Source organism: Psammomys obesus, unplaced genomic scaffold (genome assembly GCF_907164565.1).
Source record: "Psammomys obesus unplaced genomic scaffold, mPsaObe1.curated_primary_1811, whole genome shotgun sequence".
NCBI classification, from domain to species: Eukaryota; Metazoa; Chordata; class Mammalia; order Rodentia; family Muridae; genus Psammomys; species Psammomys obesus.
Window position 1 is genome coordinate 6001333 of NW_026585643.1, and position 26769 is coordinate 6028101.

At 36.2% G+C, this 26769-nt stretch overlaps 1 protein-coding gene across 4 annotated transcripts in view; it reads right to left on the minus strand.

The window, feature by feature from the left end:
* Nup58 (nucleoporin 58) overlaps positions 1-26769 on the minus strand; it is a 56529-nt gene that overhangs the window by 24230 nt on the left and 5530 nt on the right. For all 4 annotated transcript variants that reach the window (XM_055617263.1, XM_055617251.1, XM_055617244.1 and 1 more), the window contains exons 3-14: positions 24670-24819; positions 23712-23849; positions 21467-21577; positions 18443-18467; positions 17172-17237; positions 15909-16083; positions 12537-12616; positions 11219-11337; positions 10787-10869; positions 7510-7711; positions 1932-2030; positions 204-299 (exon numbers count right to left, since the gene is read on the minus strand). In XM_055617263.1, the coding sequence (XP_055473238.1) occupies positions 204-299; positions 1932-2030; positions 7510-7711; positions 10787-10869; positions 11219-11337; positions 12537-12616; positions 15909-16083; positions 17172-17237; positions 18443-18467; positions 21467-21577; positions 23712-23849; positions 24670-24819 (1344 nt within the window). The remainder of the gene's footprint in view (positions 1-203; positions 300-1931; positions 2031-7509; positions 7712-10786; positions 10870-11218; positions 11338-12536; positions 12617-15908; positions 16084-17171; positions 17238-18442; positions 18468-21466; positions 21578-23711; positions 23850-24669; positions 24820-26769) is intronic.

A 26769-nucleotide genomic window follows, 5' to 3' on the forward strand; every position in this document is an offset into this window, starting at 1 on the left:
GGTTAACTGTTTCTAAGTTGAGTAAGAGTCTCATTACATACAGCCACCAATGGTAAAGCCACACAATTTCATTAGGCACACATGCTTCCTTAGAAAGAGAATCAGGGATCTTCAGGGGTTACTGGAATAAGAATGTGTTTAATCTTTAGTTGAATGATTTTCACTTTTTAATCTGCCTGGAATTCAGGCAGAAGCACACAAACCTGCACTAAGACTTCCTGAGGGTTTATCTGTTGTTCCAAATCCAAATGTGGAGGCCCCTGTGGTGCCGCATCCGAAACCAGAGCTAGCTCCAAATCCTAATGGAAGGTAATAGAGAAATACACAGTGCACATAAAACACAGATTACAGGGTACTCACAAGAAAACCAACCACCACCACAGGTCAAATAAACGCAGTGTTCACAAACAGACTTATCTAGGCAGTCTTCTACTTACATAAGACTTCTTGAGCAGATTCTGAATAAAACACTAATTTTAACTATCCAAACTAGTTCATGGATTAGCAGCAATTTTTAAAGAGCGAGGCTATTCAATTCAAGATCACATAAGTTATTTCACCACTGAAATGAGTATAGACTGTTAAATATACGCCTACCTGAAGCATTATTTCATTTCAGAAAAAAAGCTGGCTAAATTCATAAGCAAGTATAACTTGCACAACACTGTAAATACTAGAATATTCCCAGGTAAGTGCTCTCTGTTCCTTACTAACTACAGGACAGTCCATTACCTCAATCTACTCTGTAACAGTAAATTCTGCCATGTTTAACATTGACAAACCTTCCTCTTAAAACATTTTTCATCATACAAGTCCATGAAGAAACTCTTAAGTACTCATATATAGTTCACCAGGTATTCTCTACATAAACTCCAAAGTCGTTTTTATTGCTGTTATTTTTTGAAGATAGAGTCTTATGCTATTTCCCCATGCAGCTTCAGATGACCCAGAGCTTCTGGTCCTCCCAAGTCCTGGGATTCCGGTTATGTGCCACCACTCCCTGTATTTACAGTTAGGGATGGAACCAGGGCTTCATGCATGCTGGCTAAGCACTCACCACCTAAGATGTACCTCCAGCAAAGTTCAGATTTCTTTTGTTATTCTGCAATGGCATACTAAAACACTTAGGCTCACAGTGAACTATCACTGTCTATGTGGAACATGATGGAAAGGGGATTATACTCAAGATTATACTTATGCTCCCTGTCATAGTTCTAAAATTCTCAATGTAGAAAAGTTTGCATTAAACCACCGTGGTGTCTTATAGCCCCTCTTACATTTTAGTGGAAATACAAGAACCTTCATTACAGTACAAGACTTTTGTCAAAATATAATAAACTCAATTATCCACAAAGAATTCTGAATGCACTTATAATTACCATGTTTTATAGACTCACCTTACTAATTTATGAACCAATTACAATAATCTGAATTGCTTATGTATGTATACAGTCAAATATGCAGAGTGCAGAGAAATGACAAGTTAAGCTGTTTACAATAAAATTAATTCCATTTAAAGTGGTCACTCTCAGGTTTAAAAAAAAAGTTAACGATCAGGAATATGTATATGATCTAGTAGATTGGATTCCGAAATTGCATTAGAACTAATTTTTAAAAGTTCAGTTAAAACTAAGTTGATTTAAACTAACTAATTCTCAAGTTCACATTTCAGCACACTGGCTGGAACACACAAAACTCCCTGCTGCTTAGTTTTAGTGTTTTTTTTAATATCTACTTTCCATACAGGACACAATGACTTTTTAAGCTCTGAAGCTAACACTAGGAAGCAATGATTATGTCTGGAGAGTCCTTTTTGCCAGATGGAACCGTAACTTCCCAAAAAAGCAGCAGATCCTCTTAGAAATGTGTTACAGGCTACCATCAGTTCAAATGTAAGAGCTCAATGAAATATGAGAAAAGGTAAAGTGTACCTCCAAGGTTTGAAGAACCTAAGCCACTTGATTGCAAGCCAGTGCCAATACCTGAGCCGAATGGCGTTCCAAAACTAACTCCCAGAGATGGCTGTGGCCCTGGTATGAAAAAAAAAACGGGGGGAAAAACAAATTTGCCTTACTCTTTCAAGATTAAAGTTCCTTTATGAGATTATTTTTAAGCTGAACATTGATTACTTTTTAACAAATTCCCCTTGTTAAAACTTCGATTTCAAGATGTCTTTCTAACCTAGCTTATCTATCCCAAATGTTTCATCTGGAAAAAAATTAATTAATCTGCTTATAGCTACACAGTTAAAAGAGGCTTACTACAATAAAAAAATGTTCAAGTTTAATGTACTAATAATTTAAAATATGTAATGAATCACAAGTTATAGTTTTTGTATTTCTAGAATTGCTTTAGTTCTCTCTACTTGTTTACTGATACAATTATTTGGTGTAATAAATAAGGGTTTACTTTCCTTTTTAAGACTCGAGCTCCCAGCATTGGAGCCCAATGATCAAGAGACCAACACTAACAGAGCAAAACTATCATGTTACTTTATAAAGTACCCAAAAACTTAGGTATGACTTCTCAGAGTACAGAAATGGTATATATAATAAATAGATAAAAAACAAGACAATGTTTTATTTTATTTAATTTATTGTTCATCTTAAAAGCAAACCAATTACACAGTAACATGACAATTCCAACTTGTTCACAAAAGTGATTATTGAGTTCTATTCTTTAGCTTTGCTACATTTCACCACTCATCACCTGATTAATGAGATCGAGAATGAACATTTACAAAGGCACGCGTGCACCTTGACAGACCCAATACATTCAAGACTTCAGATGCTCCTTTCCAACATTCTGGAAAATGGACTTAAAATCAGAGCCATGTGTCACCCTTTCCACACCTGCTACTTTAGGGATTTTGGCTGAGTTTGTTTGGCAAGAACAGAATCAAACTTACTAGTCCCTCATGGTAACTACTTTTTTCCTAACGAAGCAGAATACAAAAATCTAAAAATCTCTCATTTGATAATAATTTATGAAAACTACTCAGTAAGTTCCATAGTACAATCTTAATCCTGGCCTCTGCAAGCACAATGGTTAGTGCATCTCAGAGCTGAGGGAATGCCAAAGCAAACTGCATCTTAAAATTTAACTTAAAAAAAAAAAATCAAAGCCTTCACGTTGCCCAGTGAAGAATGAGGTTTGTATATTCAAAAGGTAGTGTATGTTTATAAAGCACAAAACAACAACAAAATGAGGAAGTACATTTTGCTACCCTGGGACAGAAACTGGACTTTTTAAATAGCTTCTATCCATAAAACAGAATCACAACTAAATAGCAGCCAGAGTTCTTATACTACTCTTAAAAAAATAAATTAAAAAATATTTTTAAGTTTTTACATCCAGTTCGAGATTAATTAAGAATAAAGACCTGACTAGCAGCTCTTTCATAAAATGTTACAACAGGAAGAAGAAACTTGCTTATTACTTTCTTATGTATAACAAAAATAACAGAAAGTGTACGTCCAGTTTCTTTAACATTGGGAGACTGTCACATTTTAGCAGGAGGCACTGTTGGTAGAAGACGTTAAAAAACAATGCACACCCCAGTCCTCTCAGCCTTACAAGTCGGGAGAGTTACCCAAATAGCATGGTTTTTGTCATGTGTGGGTCCATTTTTTAAGAGCAACAGAACAGTTTCTGCAATCATATTTATGACATCAAAACGCATCTAACAATGACAAGACTTTCCATTGCACAGTAGATGCGAGATATTTTGAATTTTCTACCTTCACACAAATTCTGAAGGCAACATCATTTATAAAAGTAGTAAGCAAATGTATAACATTTTAAATAGTAAAAGCTCATGATAAATTATCTCCCACGCCAAAGTATTAACATATATTATACTCTGGCCACAATATATATTAATTTCACTATCAGAAAACAGATTCTAAATCCTTCAGGTAGAAGCTATGTAAACAATTCAAGTCACTTTGAAATCTGAATAGTCATTCAATGAGGGGCTCTTACTTCTATAAGTGAAATCAAATCAATAATATAGACCAATGATTGCCTAGAGTGAAATTTCCATATAAAGAAACATTTTACAAAAGTTTCCATGATAAATTCACACAACAAAATCAGGTTTAGCACTGTAATTCATATTTTCTAGAATAAATATTACTTTATTTAATGTAAAACTGCATTTATAGGAAAAGGACTAAAGTGCTAGAACTTCTTATAATTTTCCATGGTCACCAAAAATGTCTAATGTAATTACCATCATTACTTGTAAGTTACCTTTTAAAATAATAAAAATGTCTTCCCCTGGTAAGAAAAATGTATTCTTGCTACTTTTAATGGGGAATGTTCCTTTGGTTATTAAAACAAAATCATGAAACCACCAGAAACTAAGATAAAATACTTAACCTTTCTGATTTAACCCTACACCTTACATGTCCAAACCTTCACCTAAAGCTAGAAGCAGGTATTCCCCACAAATGCCTCAGCTCTTCCAAAAACAGCAGCTAAGTCACATGAGAAAAATCTTATGGAAACACCAAAAACGTTTAAGTCTGAAAACACAACAACAAAATTTAACCTCAGGACATGAAATAAAAAACAAAACAAAACAAAAAACCATCCTAAATCAAGATCATATTGAAGTCTAATAAAAATCTACTAAGGTTTTTGGGAGGTCTGAGGAACATTTACAGACAAGAATACATGAACTTATCCACATACTGCTGGTCACTTTATGCTTGAATAATCTACTAGGTTTTCATGAACTCAGCATTTACAAAAAACATCCCCATATTAAACATGCCTATGCCCAACTGTATATTTGCTTTCATTAAAAAAAAGAACTGAGGGTTGGAGAGGCAGTTCAGTAGTAGAGTAAGTGCTTATTAGCATATATAAGGTCCTGGATTCAATCCCAGCACCACCACCAGCAAAAGCAAAACAAACAAAATATAGTAAGTCCTTTAAAATCAAGTCCATCCTTCCACCTCCTCGAAAGAAAACAGAAAAAAAAACGACTCTCAAAAAAAAAAAAAAAAAAGCAACAATCTAAGAAAAGCTATCATCCTTTTGTGTCCCTGTTTACATTAATTAAATAAAAAAATCCATATGCAAGTAAGTCAAACACTTTAATAAACCACATCTACACAGCAACAGTTGGGTATAAAAAAATGTAAGCTCTGTCCACTTTCTCTAGATAGTTTCAAATTGGGACTTAAAAGAATTTCATGAAAAGTACTGCACAGTTCTGGGTAAAAAAGAAATGTAACAGGGCTTACTAAATGGGATGCAATTCGGAACACCATTATCTTGTTTGTAACAGAACTCCTAAAAGATCACAATCCAGTGTCCTAAGGACTAGACTAGCATTTGTAATGGGAGGGTATAAAGTGACTACAGAGCCTTGAAGAAGCTTTTAGGAAAACAAACTGAGAACAAAACATAATGCAAAATTGTTACCATTGATATATATCAACAGTTCAATAACCTGATACAACTCCAAAGTACAAACACTGTAAGATTACTAAAGTTGATAAATTCTAATTCGTGCCACCTAATTAGAAAGTCTTATGTACATACTAAAACTACAAGAACAAACTAAAAGTAGTAATTGCCCCTCATGGGGCAGGGGGGAGAAGCCAAGTAAAATAGGCAAAATTGAAGCATGTGAAAGAAGTACTGCAAGGTTAAGCAAATATTCCTTCTATGACAAAGAGCGAAGACCTTTCCTAATTGTCTACTTTTGTATTTCACCAACCTACCTAACATGAGATGCTCATATTGATAGAATAAGCGTCTGTCTTCATGTCTGTGTCTATAAACCTCTCAAGATTACACAGTCTACATGTTTAAAAAGGGGGAGGGGGTGTGGTGGCACATGCCTTTAATCTCAGCTCTCTGAAAGCGGAGGCGAGCGAATCTCTGAGTTCAGGACAGCCAGGGATACACAGAAAAACTCCAAAAACAAACACAAACACAAAAAAGGAGAAAAAGCACAGCACTTTGCCTCATATTTATTATTCACCACAGAGGACAGAAATTTAGAGCCCAAGAGTATGGACAACTCAGGCTGGAGAGATGGCTCAGCGGCTAAGAGCACACTGTCTGCTCTTCCAGAGGTCCTGAATTCAATTCCCAGTAACCACATGGTGGCTCACAACCATTTATAATGAGATCAGGCACCCTCTTCTGGTGTGCAAGCATACATGTAGCCAGAACACTGTATACATGGTAAATAAATAAATCTTAAAAAAAAAAAAAAAAAAAAGTTTGGACAACTCATTTTATTCTCTTAAAAATAAAGTATATTTTACTAACCCTTATCTAAACCACATTTCTCTAACCTACTTAAGGATGATGAACTGTGACTGATTAGCTATTAATGATGAGAGCTGAAAATCATACTGTTGGGATTAATACTCCATTACTCTAGAGCAAAGACTCTCCCCATAGTCTGTCTACAGAAGTCTACACTCTAGCCAGCTAGAGAGCCACTAGATAGTGCTTATGGGAATCACCATTCACACAGATCCAGCCATGGAATGTGGAGATTTGGCCTAAATCCATCAACAACTCTTTTCTGATGGCAGGTCAATGTTGTCATTCAAATGTGAAGACAGTGACTAGAGCATGCTTCTCTAGTACAGGTGGCCAAATGCAACCCAAACATATATTTGTTTGGTTTTCACTGTTTAATATTGCAGTTTAGTACTGGATTACATGGAATTGTCAGAAAGACATATATTACAGAATAAGCCTCACTCAAAATTTATAAATGATCAAGGGGAAAAAGGTAAACTATTAAGACTGCATTTTTCTATGTCAAACTTCAAATCTGATTTTAAAAACTACCAGAAAAAGACAACTAATCAACTTCCAAAATTCCAAATGAATCATCGAAGAACCACATCACAAAAACACTGCAAATGGTATTCAATCAAGGACTAAGGTCCTACTTAACTACAATCCAATATCAAACCTTCTTCCTGATCTTGCTACTAGTTCAGTCCACTCTGGAGTTACAAAAAACCTAGCATGCATCTTCTTCAAATCTGGTTAGACTCTTTTAGAGGACCTGTTATTTTGTTTTCAAAGTACATCCAAATAAACCTATTGCCCATCAATACACCAACAGTCAAAGGAAACATAACTGCATCCAGAATGCAAGTACTCTGCAATCATGTACGAGAATAAGAATGCACCATAAATTAAAGATCACACCTTGAGAATCTAATGTTTTTCTTAAGTGTAATTTAGTAGTCAAACACTGTGTTCTAAAGGACATCTATAGCAATACAGCAAATAACAGTAAATTCACAATATTCAACATCTGATATATACTTATTGCTAAACTACCCTGCCTTTTGTTTCAGGTATGTTTATAATTGTGTCTATCACATTTTTTTTTTAAGATTGGAACAACTAAGTCATAGAAATTTTGTCAGTGCTCACACAAAAGGAAGACTTATAAAAATGCACATAATGTTCTCTGCATTTGAACAGTAAGAAGCTATAACTTGAATGCATTCAGACCTGTAGCAGGCTGTTGCTGCTGTGTAAGTGTTGCAGCCATGGCAACGGCTGCTGCATTTGGCATGGCACTGAAAGGAGTGGGTCCAGTAGTAACTCGGGGTGCATTCTGCCACTTCTTGGCTTCAGTTCTCCTGGCTTCAAACACATCTACAGCATCACCCAAAAACATTTTTCTGTAGCTGAGATACTGTTCTTTAAGCACCTAGAAAGATAGAGAAGGGAGGAGAGAAAGAGATGAAGATGATGAGAACATGTAATTGTATAAGATGAGCTGGCAACGATCACAGACACTGCCACATTATACATTCCAGGTAAACTACAAATGAGGCTACTAATAACTGACCCTGACAAGACGAGGGTTGGGCCTAAAAGCTCCACCACTCCTGAGAATAATGTTTGTTGCTGCTGCCACAAATCCTTAGCATACTCCACCTTATTCCTGAATATTTAAAATAGTCAGGCCTCATGGGCTAAAATTACAGGCTGAGAATATTTAAATACATACTATAGTTTATCACAAACTTTTCCCTTAAGGATCCAGCTTTCTTATAACCTTTAGATTAGAAGTACTAAATATATAGCAGTTAAATCCATATTTTTTAAGTGACCGGGTACCATATGATAAAGGAGTATTTCACACTTTAACCACAGGAAGACTGAGGGCAGGGCTTCAACTCTGCCAATGAAATTTGGCCACTACACAATGAAGGTGTAAGTCGATGTACCAAGTCTTCCTTCTCACTCCTAAGATTTGAGTTTTACAACTGCAAGCAAAAAATTACCAAACTACCTAATTCAATATACACCCTATTAAGGCCATTAGTCCCGTTCACATTATTAAGCAATTTTGTTACAGATCTAGCCTAATTACATATTTTATTCCAATTTTTGAAAAGTGGTAGAGTTTTCATATTTCTTAATTTTTTTTTTTAAATAGTAGGCTCTTTACCACTAACAAACACACAGTTATAAATCTTACTATTATAGTACTTAAAGCTGCTGTCATCCTTTTATGTGGCTGTTCACTTTTAACACTCCAGTTCCAAGCTTCACTATTATAAAGGATCAAAATGGACCTTAAGAAATGTGGCATTAGCAGCAAGGTAAGAAAAACAAACCTCACTACTGTGCTCAAATCCATTCTTCCTCTCCCTGCATCCCATATATGTTCCCAAACATAGCACAACTTCGATAACAGGAAGTAATGGCCTAAGACTTCACAAAAACATTTTTTTAAAGGGGGAGAGAGGACCAACCACACATATAACACCAACCATGGTTTATATGATGAATTTTTTACTTCTTGAATAACCCTGTTCTTTTTCAAGACAGAGTTTCTCTGTGTAGCCCTGGCTGTCCTGGAACTTGCTCTGTAGACCAGGCTGACCTCGAATGTATGAATTTTAAAACTTCCCACTTTGTTAATCTCACTGAGGTGCACTGGGTAAGGTAATTCAACTCTTTTTCAATCGGTTAATGAAACCACAGGAACCAAAATAATTCTGAGATTCACAAAGATATGTACAAATCTAGAACATGTATGAAAATAGATAATAATATAATTTCCTGGCTAGTTGTTAACTTGACATAAGCTAGAGTCATTTGGCAAGAGTGACTCTCAACTGAGACCATGCTTCTGTAAGACTGCCTACTGCAAGTCTGCCAAGGATTTTCTGAATTATTGATGAAAGAACACAGACCATTGTGAGTAGTGCGGACCCCGGGAAAGCAGTCCTGAGTTGTATAACAAAGCTGGCTGAGCAAGATGCAAGCCAGTGAGCAGCACTTCTCTGTGACTTCTGCTTCAGTTCCTGCCTCAAATTCCACTCCTGATTTTCCTCAGTAGCAGAGTGTGACCTGAAATGTCTAAGAGGAAATAAACCCTTTCCTCCCCAATTGCGTTTAGTCATGGTGTTTTGTCACAGCAATAAATCCTAATCGAGACACATAATAAATCTGATTAAAGTCAAGTGTTTGGTTCTTGGAAATATATGTAAATAAATCAGGAAACTACTAGGGAAGCTGAGACAGGAGCACCAGACCAATTTAGGATATATAGCAAGACCCTGACAAACAGAAAACAGATGAGAGACAATAATTATTCAAATATGTATTTATGGCAACCTCAGTCTGTTTTCTGGCCTCCTTACTAAAAAAGGCTGTTTTTCAAACAAGAGGGGAGAAAGTCTACTGAAGACAACTTTGTGACTAGGCCTGGTGTCACAGGTCTAAAGCCCCATAAACTGAGAAGAAAGGCCGAGAGTAATAAACCAAAGGCTTGCCTGGGTGAAGAATGAGCTCCAGGTTGCCCTGTGCAGCTGCCCGCTCACTAGCACCTGCGCCTCCAGGGCCAGGGGAACTGAACACTCTTCTAGGCTCACACACGGTACACAGACATGCATGCATGCAAACACTTATACACATAAAGTAACTCCTAAAGAAATTTTAAAATAAAAGAAACACGCTCAGAGAGTGGCAAAATGATCAAACAATCAGGATCTGGTGATGGCTGAAGTGAAGTAGAGGAATTTAAAACTCCTTTGAAGTTTCAAATCTATTGGTGTGTGTCAACAATTTAAAAATGACCCAGTCTAAAACAGTTAACTTTTTAAAAACTCTATTACCAGGAATCAAGCAGATATGAACAAACTCAATGAAATGTCTGAATACCTTATAGAGTCAGGCTTAGCAACTTTGAATTTTCAAGGATTTTCTGGAATATAGATAACTAAGAAGTTATACTTTTTTAATTAGCTGTCCCCCCCAAAAAAGTGTACTTTATTTTATATTTCACTTGAATTAAAAAAAAAAATCTATCTGGCCTACACATAAAAAAAATTTAAACTAACATAATTACATAAAAATCAATACTCAATGACAAATGATTTCATTTACATTATTCAAATAAATAGTACATTATTTGATAAAGAATTCCCAGTATGTGAAAGAAATTGTAACCAACTGCTCCTTCTGATTAGCTTTATGATAATAAATATTAATAAAACACACATTAGACTGTTTTATTAATATTTATTAATCATAAAGCTAATGTCACTAGGAACATTTGTTTTCTATAGTGAATTTATACTGGAAAAGAGAGAGCAACAATCTGAACAGGGGTCATACAAGCAACACACACACACACACACACACACACACACACATACAGAATCAACTAGGTATACTGACTAGCAATAATTAGGGAAAATGAGTGTTAACATCAAAGCTATTCCCAAGGCCCTATATGCAGACAGGTGAATTGACAACGAACGCTTACCTTGACATTTTCATGAATAGACTGAAGTTGTGCAGCTAATGCTACAAATGTTTGATAAATTTTCTGCATAGCCATTGATAAATCTGTAAGAGAAAATTATGAAACAAGTATGAACAATTAGTTTTATTTTTCTGTAACTCTGTCACTTTCCTTTTCAACTACAAAGACATCAGGCTAAGAAGACTGAGAGAAGACATTTCCATCAGTGACCTGCAAAGGAAGGGAAGTCCTAGACCGTGACCCTCCCCCCGCCAAGTCATCAACGTAAACTACTTACAATACAGCACTCTACATGTCCAGGGAACTAAGACTTAGCAACCACTTTCTGGGACATTTCCTAAAGCAGCTAAGACAGGCAATATAGTTGTTTGCACACCTACTATACAGGTGTGACTGCCTATCACCAACATAGCAGTGCAGCAGTGCCGTTACCTTGAGGGGTTATGTGTGAGTTGTTGGCTTGAGTGGCAAGATGGTTTTCTAGGTCTTCAATCTGCTGCCTGTACTGCTGAAGCTGTGCCTCAAACTGCTGAACCAAGATTCGGAAGTAGCTATAAAGAGTTACAGCAAATATTTAAAACAGTGTTTCCTTTTGCTTAAAAAGACCACTGACGAAGGAAATGTCTTCTTTTAAGTGGGGCTGTCAATTTAGGGTGAGGATATCATTCACAGATTTGGAGTTTGAAACAAACTGTTTTTTTACTATTACTGATGTATCATTATTTCAATTATAGAGGACATATTACACAAAGTGACTTCATAATCTTTAAAGTAGCAAAGTCATCCAACACAAGGTAGGACTCACCTATTATAGACAGGTAGAGATTAAGGAAAATTACAAATAAATGCAACACCCCACCCCCATCAGGATCCTAGAAGAAAAAAGGCACATTAATGGGGAGGTGGGGAATGGAGGGGAGGGGAAGGGAGGAGTAGCTGTGAAAACTTTTGGCAACATGAACTTTTGCTGTGAGCATAAAAAGGGGAAGGTGAAATCAGTACAGAAGCATGTCATGGTAATGAGTAAGATGAGTATCAGCTATTTCCTGAACTTGGTTAACTATAGTGTTATGTAAGCAATTATCCTTATTTTTAAGGAATTCACAGTTAAAACATAAAAAAAAAAAAAAAAAAAAAACATTGTTTGCAAATAATGGAAAATGTCGGTTGTGGGATATAAACACATACACAGACTATGAAAACAAAATACACATGATAAATTTAGTAAGTAGGGAATTTGGATCAAAGGTATATATGGGAAGTATCTGTTGTTGAAATTTTCTGCAATTCTAAAATAACTGCCTTAAGGAAAAGGAACAAGAGGAAAGTATAGCAAGAATCACATATATACATAGACAGACAGATACACATACACACACACACACACACACACACACACACACACACACACACACACCTCACCTGCCTTTGTGACATCCAAAATCACTAAGACTAGAAGTGATAGACTGAAAGAAGAGGTAGTGCAGAGCCAGAGCCGAGCACACTAGCTGCAAACAGTGAGCACTGAGACTATGTCACTGCTCTCTTATCAAAGATAGTTGGAAATTCAGATCTTAGCCTTTCAGTAAGACAAGAATAAGTTACCATCCTAGGATAATTAGGAGAAATCATTATAAGGATCCAAGTTAAGCCTTCCCATGTAGCAAACCAAAAATTCTGAATATGATTATTGCTCTGCTGTCATAAAATGAAAAGCTTTTGTTCAAAAAAGAAAAACCCAGTAACTTACTCAGCAGGAGCTGTATTTTCATGTTGGAGTCCAGGTGGTGTTTTCTGGGTTCTTAAAGCTATTTCAGCATTCTTTAACTCCTAGTACATTCAGAGATTTTAAAAACACACAAGGAAACAAAGAAGCCACATAAGAAGTAAGCTAATATACCAACCATTTCTGACCAAGATGTCAAACAATTGGATGGACATGCTTTAAAAAAAACAGATAATAGAACAAGCTGCATTACACGATGAACCTTTTTCAAAAGAAGACAAATAAAACTTTCAATAAATCTTAGATAAACTTATACTGATCTTTTTGAGGATCTATGAATAAAATTTTATAAATTTATAATATAAACACAACCACAATGAAAAGATTTTGGTACTGCTTTAAAACATTCACTATGCAATGTAGGAAATACTATTTTTAAGAAAAGGCAAGCAGTTCAGAAAAAGCAGAGGCTGATGTCAGCAAGCATTACCACCTGGACAGCCTACTGCCATACACTAACACTACTGAAGGCTTTAGTCATGCCATCTTGTCAGTCTAGAGTATGCCTATAACAGAGCTGTTTCTCTTCTCACTGATGAGAAAGTAGATCACACATACTGTATTTGCTAATAGACTGTGTGAGAAGCCTGAGAGTTTCTACGCTTCATCAATGTCATCTTATACTTCTATCCAATGGGTCTTCAAGACTAATATTCTCTCTTACACCTTATACCTCACACTTCTGTCATTCCATAGCTTTTTTCAACCTCTATTTTTTAACACATTTTTTAAAAGAATTACCTTAAATTTATGCTCCCCATAGTAACATGTTCTCCCTTATTAAACGACCAAGCTGTTACAGTTACAATAGTCCTTTGTACCATTTTACTTTTTGTTTTTGTTTTTGAGATAATACCCCATTATGTAATTCAGACTAGCCTCAACTCAGAATCCCCCTGCCTCAGCTTCCTAACTCACCCCTCCTGCATGGCCTTTTAACCCTTGGGTTTCTACCACCCCAGCATCTCACTACCTACTTATGTGAACATGATTCTTGACAAGCATTCTTCAGGAAAAAGCTGTCAGCAGATCTTCACATACAGCCATGTCATACTCCTGGACACTGCCCCTTCTCTTTCCTAAACACAAGCCTTTGTGATATTTAAAACATTTCAAGACTTAACATAAACCTATCACACATCAGACTCATGGTACAAGTGTCAAGTTGAGCCCTTTGTGTCTAAAACACATTATATCTCATTGATTTAAGGAGGGGTTTTTGTTTGTTTTTTAGCAGAATTAGTTTTTGGTCCCTAAAGCCCTAAATCCCCCCAAAATACAGATTTTTAAAGCAGACATTGAATGTTATGACAACTAAACCCAACAATATAGTATCAATAAAGCATCTGCTGTCTACTCCAATCAAACAAAAGCAAAAGAACACAATCTACTTACTTAAACTCTTGGATTACTTTGCCAAAAAGAAATCAAAGAAAGAGGGAGGTGGGGATAAGTATTTATGAGGCTTTGTGGTCATCAGATTTGGTCTGTTACCCTTCAAAAAGAATCCCTTTATTTCCATGGAAGACTTTTTTGAAAAGAATTTCTGGGGTAAAGACTGTAATAATTTCACAAAGGATGTATTACTTAAACTAATAAAGTTAGGGTAGTGTTAGTTCTTGACACAGAGTGTAAGACTTTGTGAAGAAACTTCAGGTGACAATTCCTTAAGGATCTGCATCTGTGCTTACCACCTTCAGACTCTACCTAACCATTTCACTATTTCATTTAGCCCAATTATCTTTTTATCTCAAAACACTTACAGTGCACCTACATACAGTGTTGGGGTTGATGATGCCTATTCTTCATTGTCAACCTAACTCCATCAGGAATTAAGTAAAACACTATCTGTATTTTTTTCAATGAAATCATTTTAAGTGGAAAGACTCGCTTCTAATCCATATCTTTGAGGAAGGAAGATCCACCTTTAATGTGGGTCACACCTGGTGGCAGCCTATATAAAGGACATGGAAGAAGGAAGCTTGCTCTCTTTGCCTGCTTGCTCTCATTCTCACTGGAAAGACCATTCCTTCACCAGCATTAAAGTCTACTTCTTTGGGATTCCATCATACTGAAGACCAGCTGAGGCATCTAGTCTAATGGACTGAAGAACTACTTAAATCTTGAACCTTTAGTTTGTAAAAAGCCATTGTTGGACAAGTTAGACAACAGCCTGTAAGCTGTTTGTTTCTCTATATACATATAGATTCATTCTGTAAGTTCTGGTCCTCTAGAGAACCTTGACCAGCATAGGTTCTCTTAGCTTGCCACCTCCTTTATTGGCTAATGATAACTTTTTATTAAAATATAAATTCATGTATTTTGTATACAAAATTTTGTTTTATATAATTTCATGTTTAAATAAGCCGAAATATTCATTTATCTAAGGCATAATTAACATTTTATTTTTCCTAAAAAGTACCCAGTGATAAAGGAAAATGACTGAGAAAAACACACAAGAGGAATATATTCCTATTGAGTGAAAAGATTGGGCAGTAGGACCCTGAGAACAGACAAGAAAGTCTTCCAGTCCCTTTTATTTTAATAGCATTATTTAAAAGATTACAAAGTATTCTTGAATAAATAACTTAAAGACAGATTACACAGCCACCTCTGAAGGTTCTACTGAAAATTCTATCACTTCACTTTGAAGAGCACAGCACTTGATACCCCTACAGTAAAAAGGCATCACATGAAACTTAACACTAACTCTGTCTAGATGCTAGGAAAGGATAACTTTCTAATTATAATAGATAAAACACAAGTGATTCATATATTATCACGCCTCTTCCATGAAGAAGAACCACTTAATTGTATGCCACAGGTAGAAAAATTCAGTAGAGACAAGTGATGAAATTAGTCTTGTTATAGCAACTAACTAGTTAAACTTGGTATTAACAGAGCATGTCATAGTTTTTAATCTACTAACTGACAAGTTAGAAAACATTTTCTGTCCAGGTATTTTCTTCCTTTATAAGATAAGCTTGTCCGTAAGCACTCTTATGAGAGTTTATGGTTAAGGAAGGGACTAGCAAGGACTGTTCCTCAAACTCTCGTAACAAAGTTCTCTGCAGATGTAATTAAATATTGCAGACAACAGTATCTACTCCAAATGGCTATCATGAACACTAATCTAAGCTAAAAAGTATAACCTACTTAGGATATTGCTACACATACACAGAGTACATATATAACATTAAGTAAGACGTAGTAACATGATAATCTAAAATTTTATGAATGCTCCATTTTAATTTACATGTATACATCAAACTTTAGAATTAATCTCTATTTTGATCTCACAAACCACCCTCCCACACACGCTGCAATATGGCATACCTGAGCAGTTTCTAACTTCAGTTTGTCAATATTGAGGGTATTCCTCTGTAACCCACTGGCAGCCAATGACAGAAGCTGCTTCAGAGCCTTGATGTCTTCCTGGACTTTAAGCATCGCTTTGGAAGACATTCGACTAATTTCTTCTTGGACTTGTTTTTGTTCCTTGACAAATTTCCTAAAATAGCAAAAGAATACAAGTGACAGGCATGAGGGGTGGGGAGGAAAAAGATAGAGGTGGGGAAGGGAGGGATGGAAATGATGTATATGTAGATGGGTAGGGGAGATGGCTCAGCAGGTAAGAGCAATACACTACCCTAGCGGAAGACCCAAGTTCAGTTCCCCGCACCCACATAGCAGCTCACAATCAGCTTATGACCAGCTGTAACTCCAGTTCAAGGTCCTCTTCTAACCTGTATAGGTACCAGATAGGAAAACAGTGCACAGACATACACGCACGCAAAACACTCATATACATAAAATAACTCTTCAGGAAAAAATATTAAGAAAAAAAAGAGAACACGATTTAAAAAAATAACACCCCCTTTTATTTCTAAAGAAAAATTATAATTCATTCATACATATACATACACACACACACACACACACACACACACACACATATTGGTGTTTCAAGACAGCGTTTCTCTGTTTAACAGTCCTGGCTGTCCTGAAACTCCTTTTGTAGACCAGGCAGGCCTCAAACTCAGACATACAAGTGCTGGGATTAAAGGGGTGTGCTACCACCATCTGGCACTTTTTTAACAGAATGATACAGGTTTTTTGGGTTTTTCTGTTTGTTTGTTTTCTTCAAGACAGGTTTTTTTTGTTTTGTTTTGTTTTGTTTTGTTTTTTCTCTCTATGTAGCCTTGGCTGTCCTAGTATTGCTTTGTGGGCCTTGAACTCACAGATATCTGCCTGCCTCTGCTTCCCTGAGTGCTGGGATTACAGGCGTGCACCACCATGCCTGGCTAATAATTACAGATTTTTATTCTTACTTTACTGATTAAATTTTTTCAACATTATTTGTGTGTGTGTTAATTTTTTTCAACTTAACACAAACTAGGGACACTTGGAATGAGGGAACCTTAATAAAGCAACTGCCTCCATCAAATTGGCCTGTTGACAAGTCTGTTGGGCATTTTCTTGATTAATGGTTGATGTGGGAAGGCCCCACTCATTAAATATTTAGCAAAAGATGTTTCCCCTAAAATTGTACCAATAAATTTTCAAGTGTTATTTATCTTATTTACACTTGATACTTACTGGAGATTTTCAACATCCTGACAGATGACAGGAGGCAGATTCTCGTCTTTTAGTGCTTTACTATCCCTATGAAAAAAGCCACACCACATTAATGCCATCCACAAATGCATTCATACTACCCAGACTCTAAGAACTAACAAATCAGATGTTAAAAAAATGAGAATATAGCAATGTTCTCTACTTATATTCTTACTACAGTCTTTATAAAGAAAATAATTTTCCTGAGTTGAAAAAAAGTTAGCAATTTATTTGACACCAATATTTTTTACCAAAGATTAGTGTGCATCATAAATATTCTTAAAAGTATTTAAATGTCTGAAATAAAATCTGAAAATACTATACTGAATGAGAAATTAAATTAAGTTTCTTCTGATTAGAAGATTCTATGATTGACATTCAGTTAAGAAAATATTAAGATTCAATTAACAAAGCCTACAGCTTTTTTCATGAGATACTCAACATAACTTTGTATTTTATAACCTTCACTCAAATGGAAAAATACAGCCTACTGACATAATAATAAAAAACACAAACAATAAATTAAAATATGGCCTGCTGTAACAGAATCATTTTACAGTGCTGGCCAGACCTCCCAGTCTCTCCAATCCTTCATTCAAAACTTTTAAATTTTGAGTTAGATTTGTTCAGCTTGTTAATAAATATCCAAACTCCGAAACACTTCTGGTCCCCGGGTACTCAACTTTAATAGATTAAAGCAATACATTTATGAGGAGTAAACCTGACTATGTCCTTACAAATGATTCATTTATCAAAATACAAATTAGTCAGGTAACTGCCAAGTAAAAAAATGATCATATTCTAAGCACACATACGATGCATATGGAAGCTATTGTCTCAGCTGAAAACACAAGGAAATAAAATGGTACTGGAGCAGTAATTTGTGTGTGTGAAGTTGACAGTGTAAGGGCTGCAGGCATAACTCAGCACAAGAGTTCACACAGAGCACGCGCAAAGCCCTGGGTCAATACTCAGCATTCAGAAGGCTAAAATTAAATTATTTCTATTACCTGGAAAATGTCAACCACCTTTTCATAAAAAAATGGCTTTAAATTTTCTCAGTGACCAGTAATCAAAGATTTGACATTTCAGAGGGTTTCAAGAACCTACTTATCATTTTTGGCAAATATTAATTTGTCTTCTAAATGTATACCTGGTTATAATTTACTTCTATCTATATAATCTGCCAACAATTTAGTAAATAAAATATTTTAAAATAATTAAAATATTTTAAAGTTAAATTATAAACTTACTCTGGCCTTGTTCCTGTTTTATCACCTAGAAAATTCAAGAAGCTTCATGTAAAAACAGGTCATTTAACAACACTTTAACACATTCCAAGTTCTAAGCTAACAAAAATTAAAAATACAAACACAAGCATGTGATGCCCTGAACTTAAGGAAGAATAGCGTCATGATGGAGATTTGACATCAAGCAAGTACATTACAGAGATCAGCTGCATCTACTTCCCTCAAGAAGAAACAACTTTTTAAAAAAGTTTCTTGTATGGGTAGTTTAAGTCCCTGTCTACCAGTTTAACTACAGAAACTTAAATACCACCCTCACCAGTATGAACGTCCTAACTTCTCCATCCTGTAAGATAACCATCTCCATGTAGCTCCCGATCTGCCACAGCACAGACTGTATCAGACCCTCCACAATGGACAGCACTTAAAATGCCTTCACACTATCATTCAATTTCTATTTCTTACTGTAATTGTGAGGTCAAACATTTTTTCCATTTGTGAACTGCTCACTCCTGTGATCTGTACATTTTCACTGAGGTAACTGTTAAGTTATCCAACACTAATTGTATTTTTGTCTCATACATATTACATTCATTCACCTATTTCTAGTCCATAAAACATATTGATTCCAAAGATGTTAAAATGTGAGAAAATGTGTAAAAATCAAGTACTCTACATTTTAACGTCATTTGCCATTTATCTTTACATATAGATAGATGAGTTTTTAGCTCTTCTTCCATGACTTCATAAAAATATGGATTTATTTTTTATAAAAATATGGATTACTTAACCATTACCTTTCACAGTTCAACATTTCTGAATCTGGAACCTTCCTTCTATAAATGAATTCTAAGATTTGGCAAGACAAGGTAATAAAAACAGGAATTTAATTTTCTTTATCCAAATAGCTCATTTTCTTAAAACTAATGTAGTGGTTTGAATGAGATGTCCTTCATATTCTAGAAAATGTTAATACTTGGACCCCAGCTTGCGGCAGTTTGGGTACGATTAAAATGTGTGGCCTTGCTGAAGAAGTATCACTACAGGATGGCTTAGTTTTCAAAAGCCACACCATTCCCAGTTTGCGCTCTCCACTCGGCTTGCTGTTCCTGATGTGGGCTCTCAAGGGCTGCTCCAGCCACCTCCTACCTACCGTCTCTGCTGTTATAATGGACTACTATCCCTCTGGAATTGTAAGCCAAATAACTCTTTTATAAGCAGCCTTGGTCATGTTTTTTTTAGCACAGCAATAGAAGAATAACTAAGATATGTACTGTTTCCTTTACTTTTGGGCTACAGTTTTCTATGTACAACATGTAAAACTTAGGCTAGATTATCATGGACCCCATCACTCCACCCGCTTTGTCTCAGTAATACACATACAAACATTTACTACCCTTGCATTCTTCAGCTACATCCCACACAGCCATCTAAATGTTCTTTATTACCTCCCACTCCCCCCTTTTATTTTTCTACACACATATCACTATACTTGCTTTAACTTCCTATTCCCTATCTCTTATCTTGCTAGTCCCCTTCTTCCCCTCAAATACTTCCCACTCCTGCTTTCATGGCATAATCATTTTATTATCTTTTACTTCTGCTCCCCTATTCTTTTAGACCTCAGTCCCCTTTCTCCTTTCAGCATTTCCCCCCAGCCTAGACACAAGAGGGGAAGTAGGAGGGAGAGAAACAAGTGATATTTGGGTTATCATAATGTTATTTGACTTAACATAATGTTCTCCAGGACCACCTCTTGGCCATGAACAGTAAGAAATGTTCTTAAATCTTAAAACAAATCTCATCAAAACCCTTCAGTTTAATTACAAAATTCAATATGGTATAAAAAGTTATTTATAACCTCTGGTGTCTGATACCTGTACCCTACAGTAGCCTCTGTCAATTCTTTAGAAAGGCAAAGCCTCATTCCATGTTACTTTTTCTTCATTTCCCGACTCTCCCTCCATCTGGCTAAATCTCATGGATACAGGCCCCAAGCTAACTTATATGTGTACTATAGATAGAAAGAGGCTGGAAAGATATATCAGTGACATTTTAGTTATGCTACTATTGCTATGATAAAACACCCTGACAAAAATCAACAATGGGATGAAAGGGTTTAGAGAACCCAGGACCACCAGCCCAGTGGCAGCACTACTCTCAGTGAGCTTGGCCCTCCAACATTAACCATCAACCAAGAAAATGCACCACGGACTTGCCCATGGGCCAATCTAGTGGGGGCATTTTCTCAATTGAAGTTCCCTCTTCTGCAATTACTCTAGGGTGTGTGAAGTTGACAAAACTAAACAGCACAAGTGTCTAAGAGCATATGTACTGCCCTTGCACAGGACCCTAGTTAGTTTACCAGCACCCATGTCAGTAGTTCACAACTGCCTATAATTCCAGCTACACGGAATCTAATCCTTTTTCTGTACTCTGAGCACTATATTCCCCAATATACATATATATGTATATGTAATAAAGAGGGAAAATCCTGTGATTTAATAAAAGAGTCCTGACGGATATCACCAACTAATGGATCTGGGAGGTGGTACATTATTCTACACATAACCTTTGTTCTACTTTAGCTCAGACACAGTATAAACACAGAACAACGGGGGAAACCGAACAGACGGGAAACAAAGTTGTGCATTTCTGTTGTTTCTCTCTTCAGAGTGAAAAAGCCAACCAAATAAATCACTGACATAAAAAAAAATTCCAATGTTTACTGAGTAAGAAAGAGTACATACAACATATACAGATAATTGTCCTGATTTACAAATAAGCAATAAATATATATTAACATAGCTATGTAAGACATATATACCATTTAAGCTATTTACAAAAGTCAATAGTTTATGCCAACACACAAAATTGGTGGCATATTGACGATAATGTAAACAAACGTAAAGGTACCATACTAATGAATCTTAGTGATTGTACTAGTGATCTTTCAGGCAGGAATTTTTGAGTGTCCTGTAAGCCATCCTAGCAATGCTGTTAGAATGAAACAGGAATAACATTACTTACTTTTTTTATCTGATGAGGTACTAAAATCTATACCGCCAAGGCCTTCATTGCCTGCAGTTGAAGTAGGTGCTGTAGTTCCCAAAGACAAGCTTAAAGCATTTTGTCCAAGACCTATAAATGACCAAACACCATTTATTAACTTTCCTGACTTTAGAAGAATTCTCCCTTACTAACCAAAGCACTCAGTACTTTAAGACCATAGATGTTCTTCCTACTTGCTTTAGGAAAATAATAACGAAACAAATCCAGAGCATAATTTGGGTAAATGTTGATAATCTTGTTGGGTTGCAATGGTATGTTTAGTTTAGAAGTTGGAATCTTTCATTATTAAAGGGTCCAACTATATCTAATTTGATGTAAGTAAACATTCAATTTTTATTTATCTTTAAAACTTTTCTATAAAAATCTATTTCACATGATATACTTTCAGGCTAATACAGCCTGCTGGTTGATATTTTGGAATTATACAATTTTAAAATAATCTAGTGTGAATTTGTAAAATGCAGGTGTGATTTATGTTAATTATATATTCCCAAGTTATTCTTAAAAGGAAAGAAAAAACTTGTTTAAAAGGTAAATAATCTTTATTTATTATTTAAATCTCATCTCACTGACAAAAAGGCTCAAACGGATTAGTCAGTGATTGTAATTGTATTTACAAGCCAACTAAATTTTTGTTGACAAACATTTTTATACATACCAATGAATGTATTTCTACACTGTTTAGATAAGATGCTACCTGTTTTAAAAGCAGAGAAAATGTGATGTGATAACTAAAATCTAGATTTAAATTGTAGCAATGACTAAAAAATATTATGCTAGGTAACCCCAACCCACAATCTGAAATGTGCCAATATATTAAGCAATTCTGGCTTCCAGCACTTCATCAAAGTGATCCTCCACCTGTAACCTTTAGCGTCAATGGCACTTTTAAGTTAGCATTGACCTAAGCATTGAATATTGTGTCAAAAGTCCAAGTAGTAGTACAGATTTGGCTGAGAATCTTCTGTTTCCTGATCCTGTGGTGATGGGAACAAACCAGGAAGATGCTGTGCCTGAACCTCAACTGTACTCTCTTAACAGAACTCAAGTTGCTTCTATCAAGAATTTGGTTACAGCAATAGAAAAAACAAATTGGGGGGGGTGGGAAGCACTAGCTTGCCTCTCCTTTTTATGGTATTTTCGCTTTCATTTTATACAAATCTGTGTGAGAAATGTTTATATGCTTATACTACAAGTAGGCATGATGCATCCATTATATGTCGGTTATTGGAAGGTATTTTGAGTAAATACAAAACTAGAGAATGGTAAAAATTAGTAATAAAAAGAATCTGAACACTACAGATTTCTACAAGTCACCCTGGCCCACTCCTTTCCTTCCTTGCCAATTGCCAGGATATTTTCCATTCACTTAATAAAAGACAAAAAAATCACTAGGTTCTTTGGCAGAAAGCATCAGGCTATGCTTTTTCACCTTATATAACTAGAGAAAAACCTATTAAAATGGGTCTAAGATTATTATGATTTCTACATTTAAATATATGTATCAACTTCTCCTAATTGCTGAACCATTAACCAGAAAGCTCCTGAGGTTATACTTTACATGAAATAATTCCACAAAGTCTTCAAATAACAGGAAGGCTTTACTCACTCTCAAAAATACCATTTCCTGACTTCCAAAATAAAAACCACACTTAGAAGCCAGGCTTATCTAGCTGTAATACATGAAGTTAGGATGTAAACCTCCCTTATAACTCACACTAAACAAGTTTCACCACTGACCTTCATGCCCTACCCAACTTCATTGACATTTATTTAAAAAATAAATTTCTGTGGAAATTTTCTGAATCTTTCCTTAAATATGCTCACTGAGAAAAAGGGACAACATATTCTGAACTATTTTAAACATAAGATGTTCACTTATATAGGAAATTATTTTGGTTTTTATGTTGAAAGAAAAACATTACTTAAAAAAAAAAGTGTTTGTTGGGGCCGGAGAGATGGCTCAGTGGTTAAGAGCACTGTCTGCACTTCCAAAGGACCCAGGTTCAATTCCTAGCATCCACATGGCAGCACACATTGTCTGTACTGCCAATTCCAAGGGATCTGACACTGTCACACTATGCACATAAAAAAATTGGATAAATTATAAAAAGTGTTTGTTCTACCAAGCTAAAATAAATTTAAATACAAATATTTACTATTCTGGGGGGGGGGGGGGGAGGAGGAAACTACTACCAATTACCTGATGTTGCTGTGTTTGCACTCTGGAAAAGTGAACCACCCAAACCAGCTAAGGCTCCCCCTAAAGAAAGCCCTGTTGATGCTGTTGTAGTTGTGGCTGGTGTTGTGCCCAAGTTATTTAAAGTAAATCCCGTGGATGCTGAAAGTGAGAGAAAGAGAAAGAGACGAATAAGCCTTCACACAGAAACAGCACTTGAAAACACCATAGAATAGGAGTACATTCTCAAAAACAGAATCCCACTGATACATCTGAATATTTGGGGAAACCACTTACTCAAGAAAACTTTGGAAATACTCAGAATAAAGAGTAATTAATAGCAGTTTCAAGGCAGAAACCAGTGGCCCTCCTGTTTCCCCTCACCCAAAAAAACAGCTTTGGGAACTATTAGAATGGTACCTGGTAACTATTTCTAGACAACAATATAGTTTATAATCCCAGGCAACAATTCTGCCTTTAAAAGAAATGAATCCTGAACCAGTTAAGTTTATAAATGTATTTCACTGCCTGCCATAAACAGTCTCTTGAAAACGAAGCTAAAAAGTACCCCTGTACTTCACCCTCTGCTTCTCTTTATTCTGAGTAGAGACTACATTTCTAGATGACCACAATTGTTTTAATGGCCAATGCTAACTTCTTTTTTCCAGATAAAGTCTTGTTACATAGCCAAGCCTTGCCTTAAACTCAAAATCCTCCTGTGGCATCCTCCCAAATCACAGGTTGTGGACCACTAAGCTTGGCTGTGAAAAGCCAATAATTCAGTTATTATTGGCTAACTAATTTAAATACATTTCCCAAAGTATAGTTTTGTGTCAATTTTTTGGTGCTTGTACAATAAATACTACCCACTGAACTACCTCCCCAGCCCAGTGTTGATTAATATAAATGGCTACTCATGTTCTCTAACTGGGTAAAATTTTAATGTAACCATCAAATTCAATTTCTGCCCATTCTGTCTCACCTGCTGGAGTTGACGTCAGAGCAGACGAGAGACTGAGACCACTAGCTGAGGTAGAAGTGACAGGCAGGGCAAACGGTGTGGCAGAAGCTGCAGGTTTACTGAATCCTAAACTGAAGCCTGTTGTAGATGCCGATGTAGTAGCTGGTGTTCCTGTTTAAAAAAATAAAAATAAACATTTTATTTTAATCATGTAGATATTATGTTGGTTTTAATTAGTATTTTATGTCTGTGATTCTTTTCTCTACCACAAGAATTGGAACAGAGATACACAACTTGAGACTGAATCATGGTGAATATAAAAAAAGATGGTCTTTTGTGTTAAGAAAAAGAAATGCCTCCACTCAGGAGGCAGAGCCAGACAAATCTCTGTGAGTTCTAGGCTAGCCTGGTATACATAATGAGTTTCAGGACAGCCAGAGAAACACAGTGAGACCCTGTCTTAGAAAACAAAAAAGATAAACACAAAGACAAAAACTATAATATTGTGATCAGTTTCAATTCCATCCTCAGACTTGCCAACAATAGCATTATTAACAATATTTCCTTCACTACCCTAGCTCTCAACAGAGAAACAGTCCCTCTGTCCCAGACTATACAGAACACCATTCTGTACTCCTGAAAATCCTTCTCTGCCTGGACTCCATCTCTGTGAGCACCAAGCTTCTTCCTCCTCCTTCTTGCTAGTCCTGGCCTGTAGAGCTCTTTCCTCTGTTCAGGCCTTCTGCGTACTCCCAGGGTTCTCCTACTGCTTCCTCCACTGATCTCTCCACTGTCATCACTCCCAGTACAAGCATATGAGTTTAACCCTAACTGCCCCAGCTTCTGTTTTCCTGCTTTATCCTCCCTAGTGTTGAATAAGAGGCATGCAGCACCATACCCGGCTATGTCTAAATGCACACCTACCTGGATCCCCACTTGCTTGGTGGGCCTGGATGTCCCTTTGACCCATGAATCTCACTGCAAGGTCCTCACCTCAGTCAATTCAATCACTCAAGGCAAAAACTTTGATACTTACGCTCTTCTCTGCATGACTCTAGTTAAAAATCTTATTAATTACTGATTCTATTTCAAAAATACTGCTAGATTACTGGCACCCTCAGAAACTTTACTCTAGTAACAAGCTCTTAATCTGACAGTCTCTTCCAATTTCTAATCTATTCTTAGTATTATCGCTTTAAAGTATCTTGGTGTTAGCATTAACTTTTCTTTAGGAGACATGGTAAGTGTCTACTCATCCCAGTTTGAAAAGGAAAAAAAAATCTGAAAGAAATAATTGGGGTTGGAGAGATGGCTCAGCAGTTAAGAGCACTGTCTGCTCTTCCAAAGGTCATGAGTTCAATTCCTGGTGACCACATGGTGGCTCATAACCATCTATAATGTGAACTGATTCCTTCTTCTGGCAGATGTAAATGCAGATAGAACACTCATATACATAAAATAAATTAAAAAAAAAAAAGAAAAGAGATAATTGGTCAATGAGTTTAACAGAGGAGACTCAAAGAAGCATACGAGGGAGGGTTTATCTACAGAAGCATAGACAACTAACTCCAGCACTACAAAGTTTCTCCTTCACTTAGAAACTGCTTATATACTCTCAGGGAAGAATAGGACTTGAGGCCTACCTTGTGAGCAGCCCAGTGGAAATAAGCCTTCCCTCCTCACCAAGAGGGAATATCAATGGTTCAATCTTTTGAGTCCCAAAGAGGGACCCAAGTAGGTAGGTGACCACAGCTAACCTAATTTTAAAGTAGCAAGAGCTAAGAGGACAGCGCTCTACAACATCTGGTCATTCTGTCCACCATTAGGATCCCGTCAGTTCTCAGGCATGTCTAACAGTCTAAAGGCCTGGCAAAATACTGCCCATTCTCATGTGGTCTCAACCTGCTATTCAAATATCAATTCTTCCTTCCATTTCCACTTCTGAATCCTAAACTCCAAGAACAACTGGTTTTTACATCTCCTTAGATCATTTATGACCGACTGTACTTTTGACTCCTTTGTCTAAAATATTTCCTATCTCCAAATAAGCTTACCGTCCTTTTTCTGTCTTCCATACTGTCTTTCCTCTGTCTATGAGCACACTATCAAATACCAGAACAC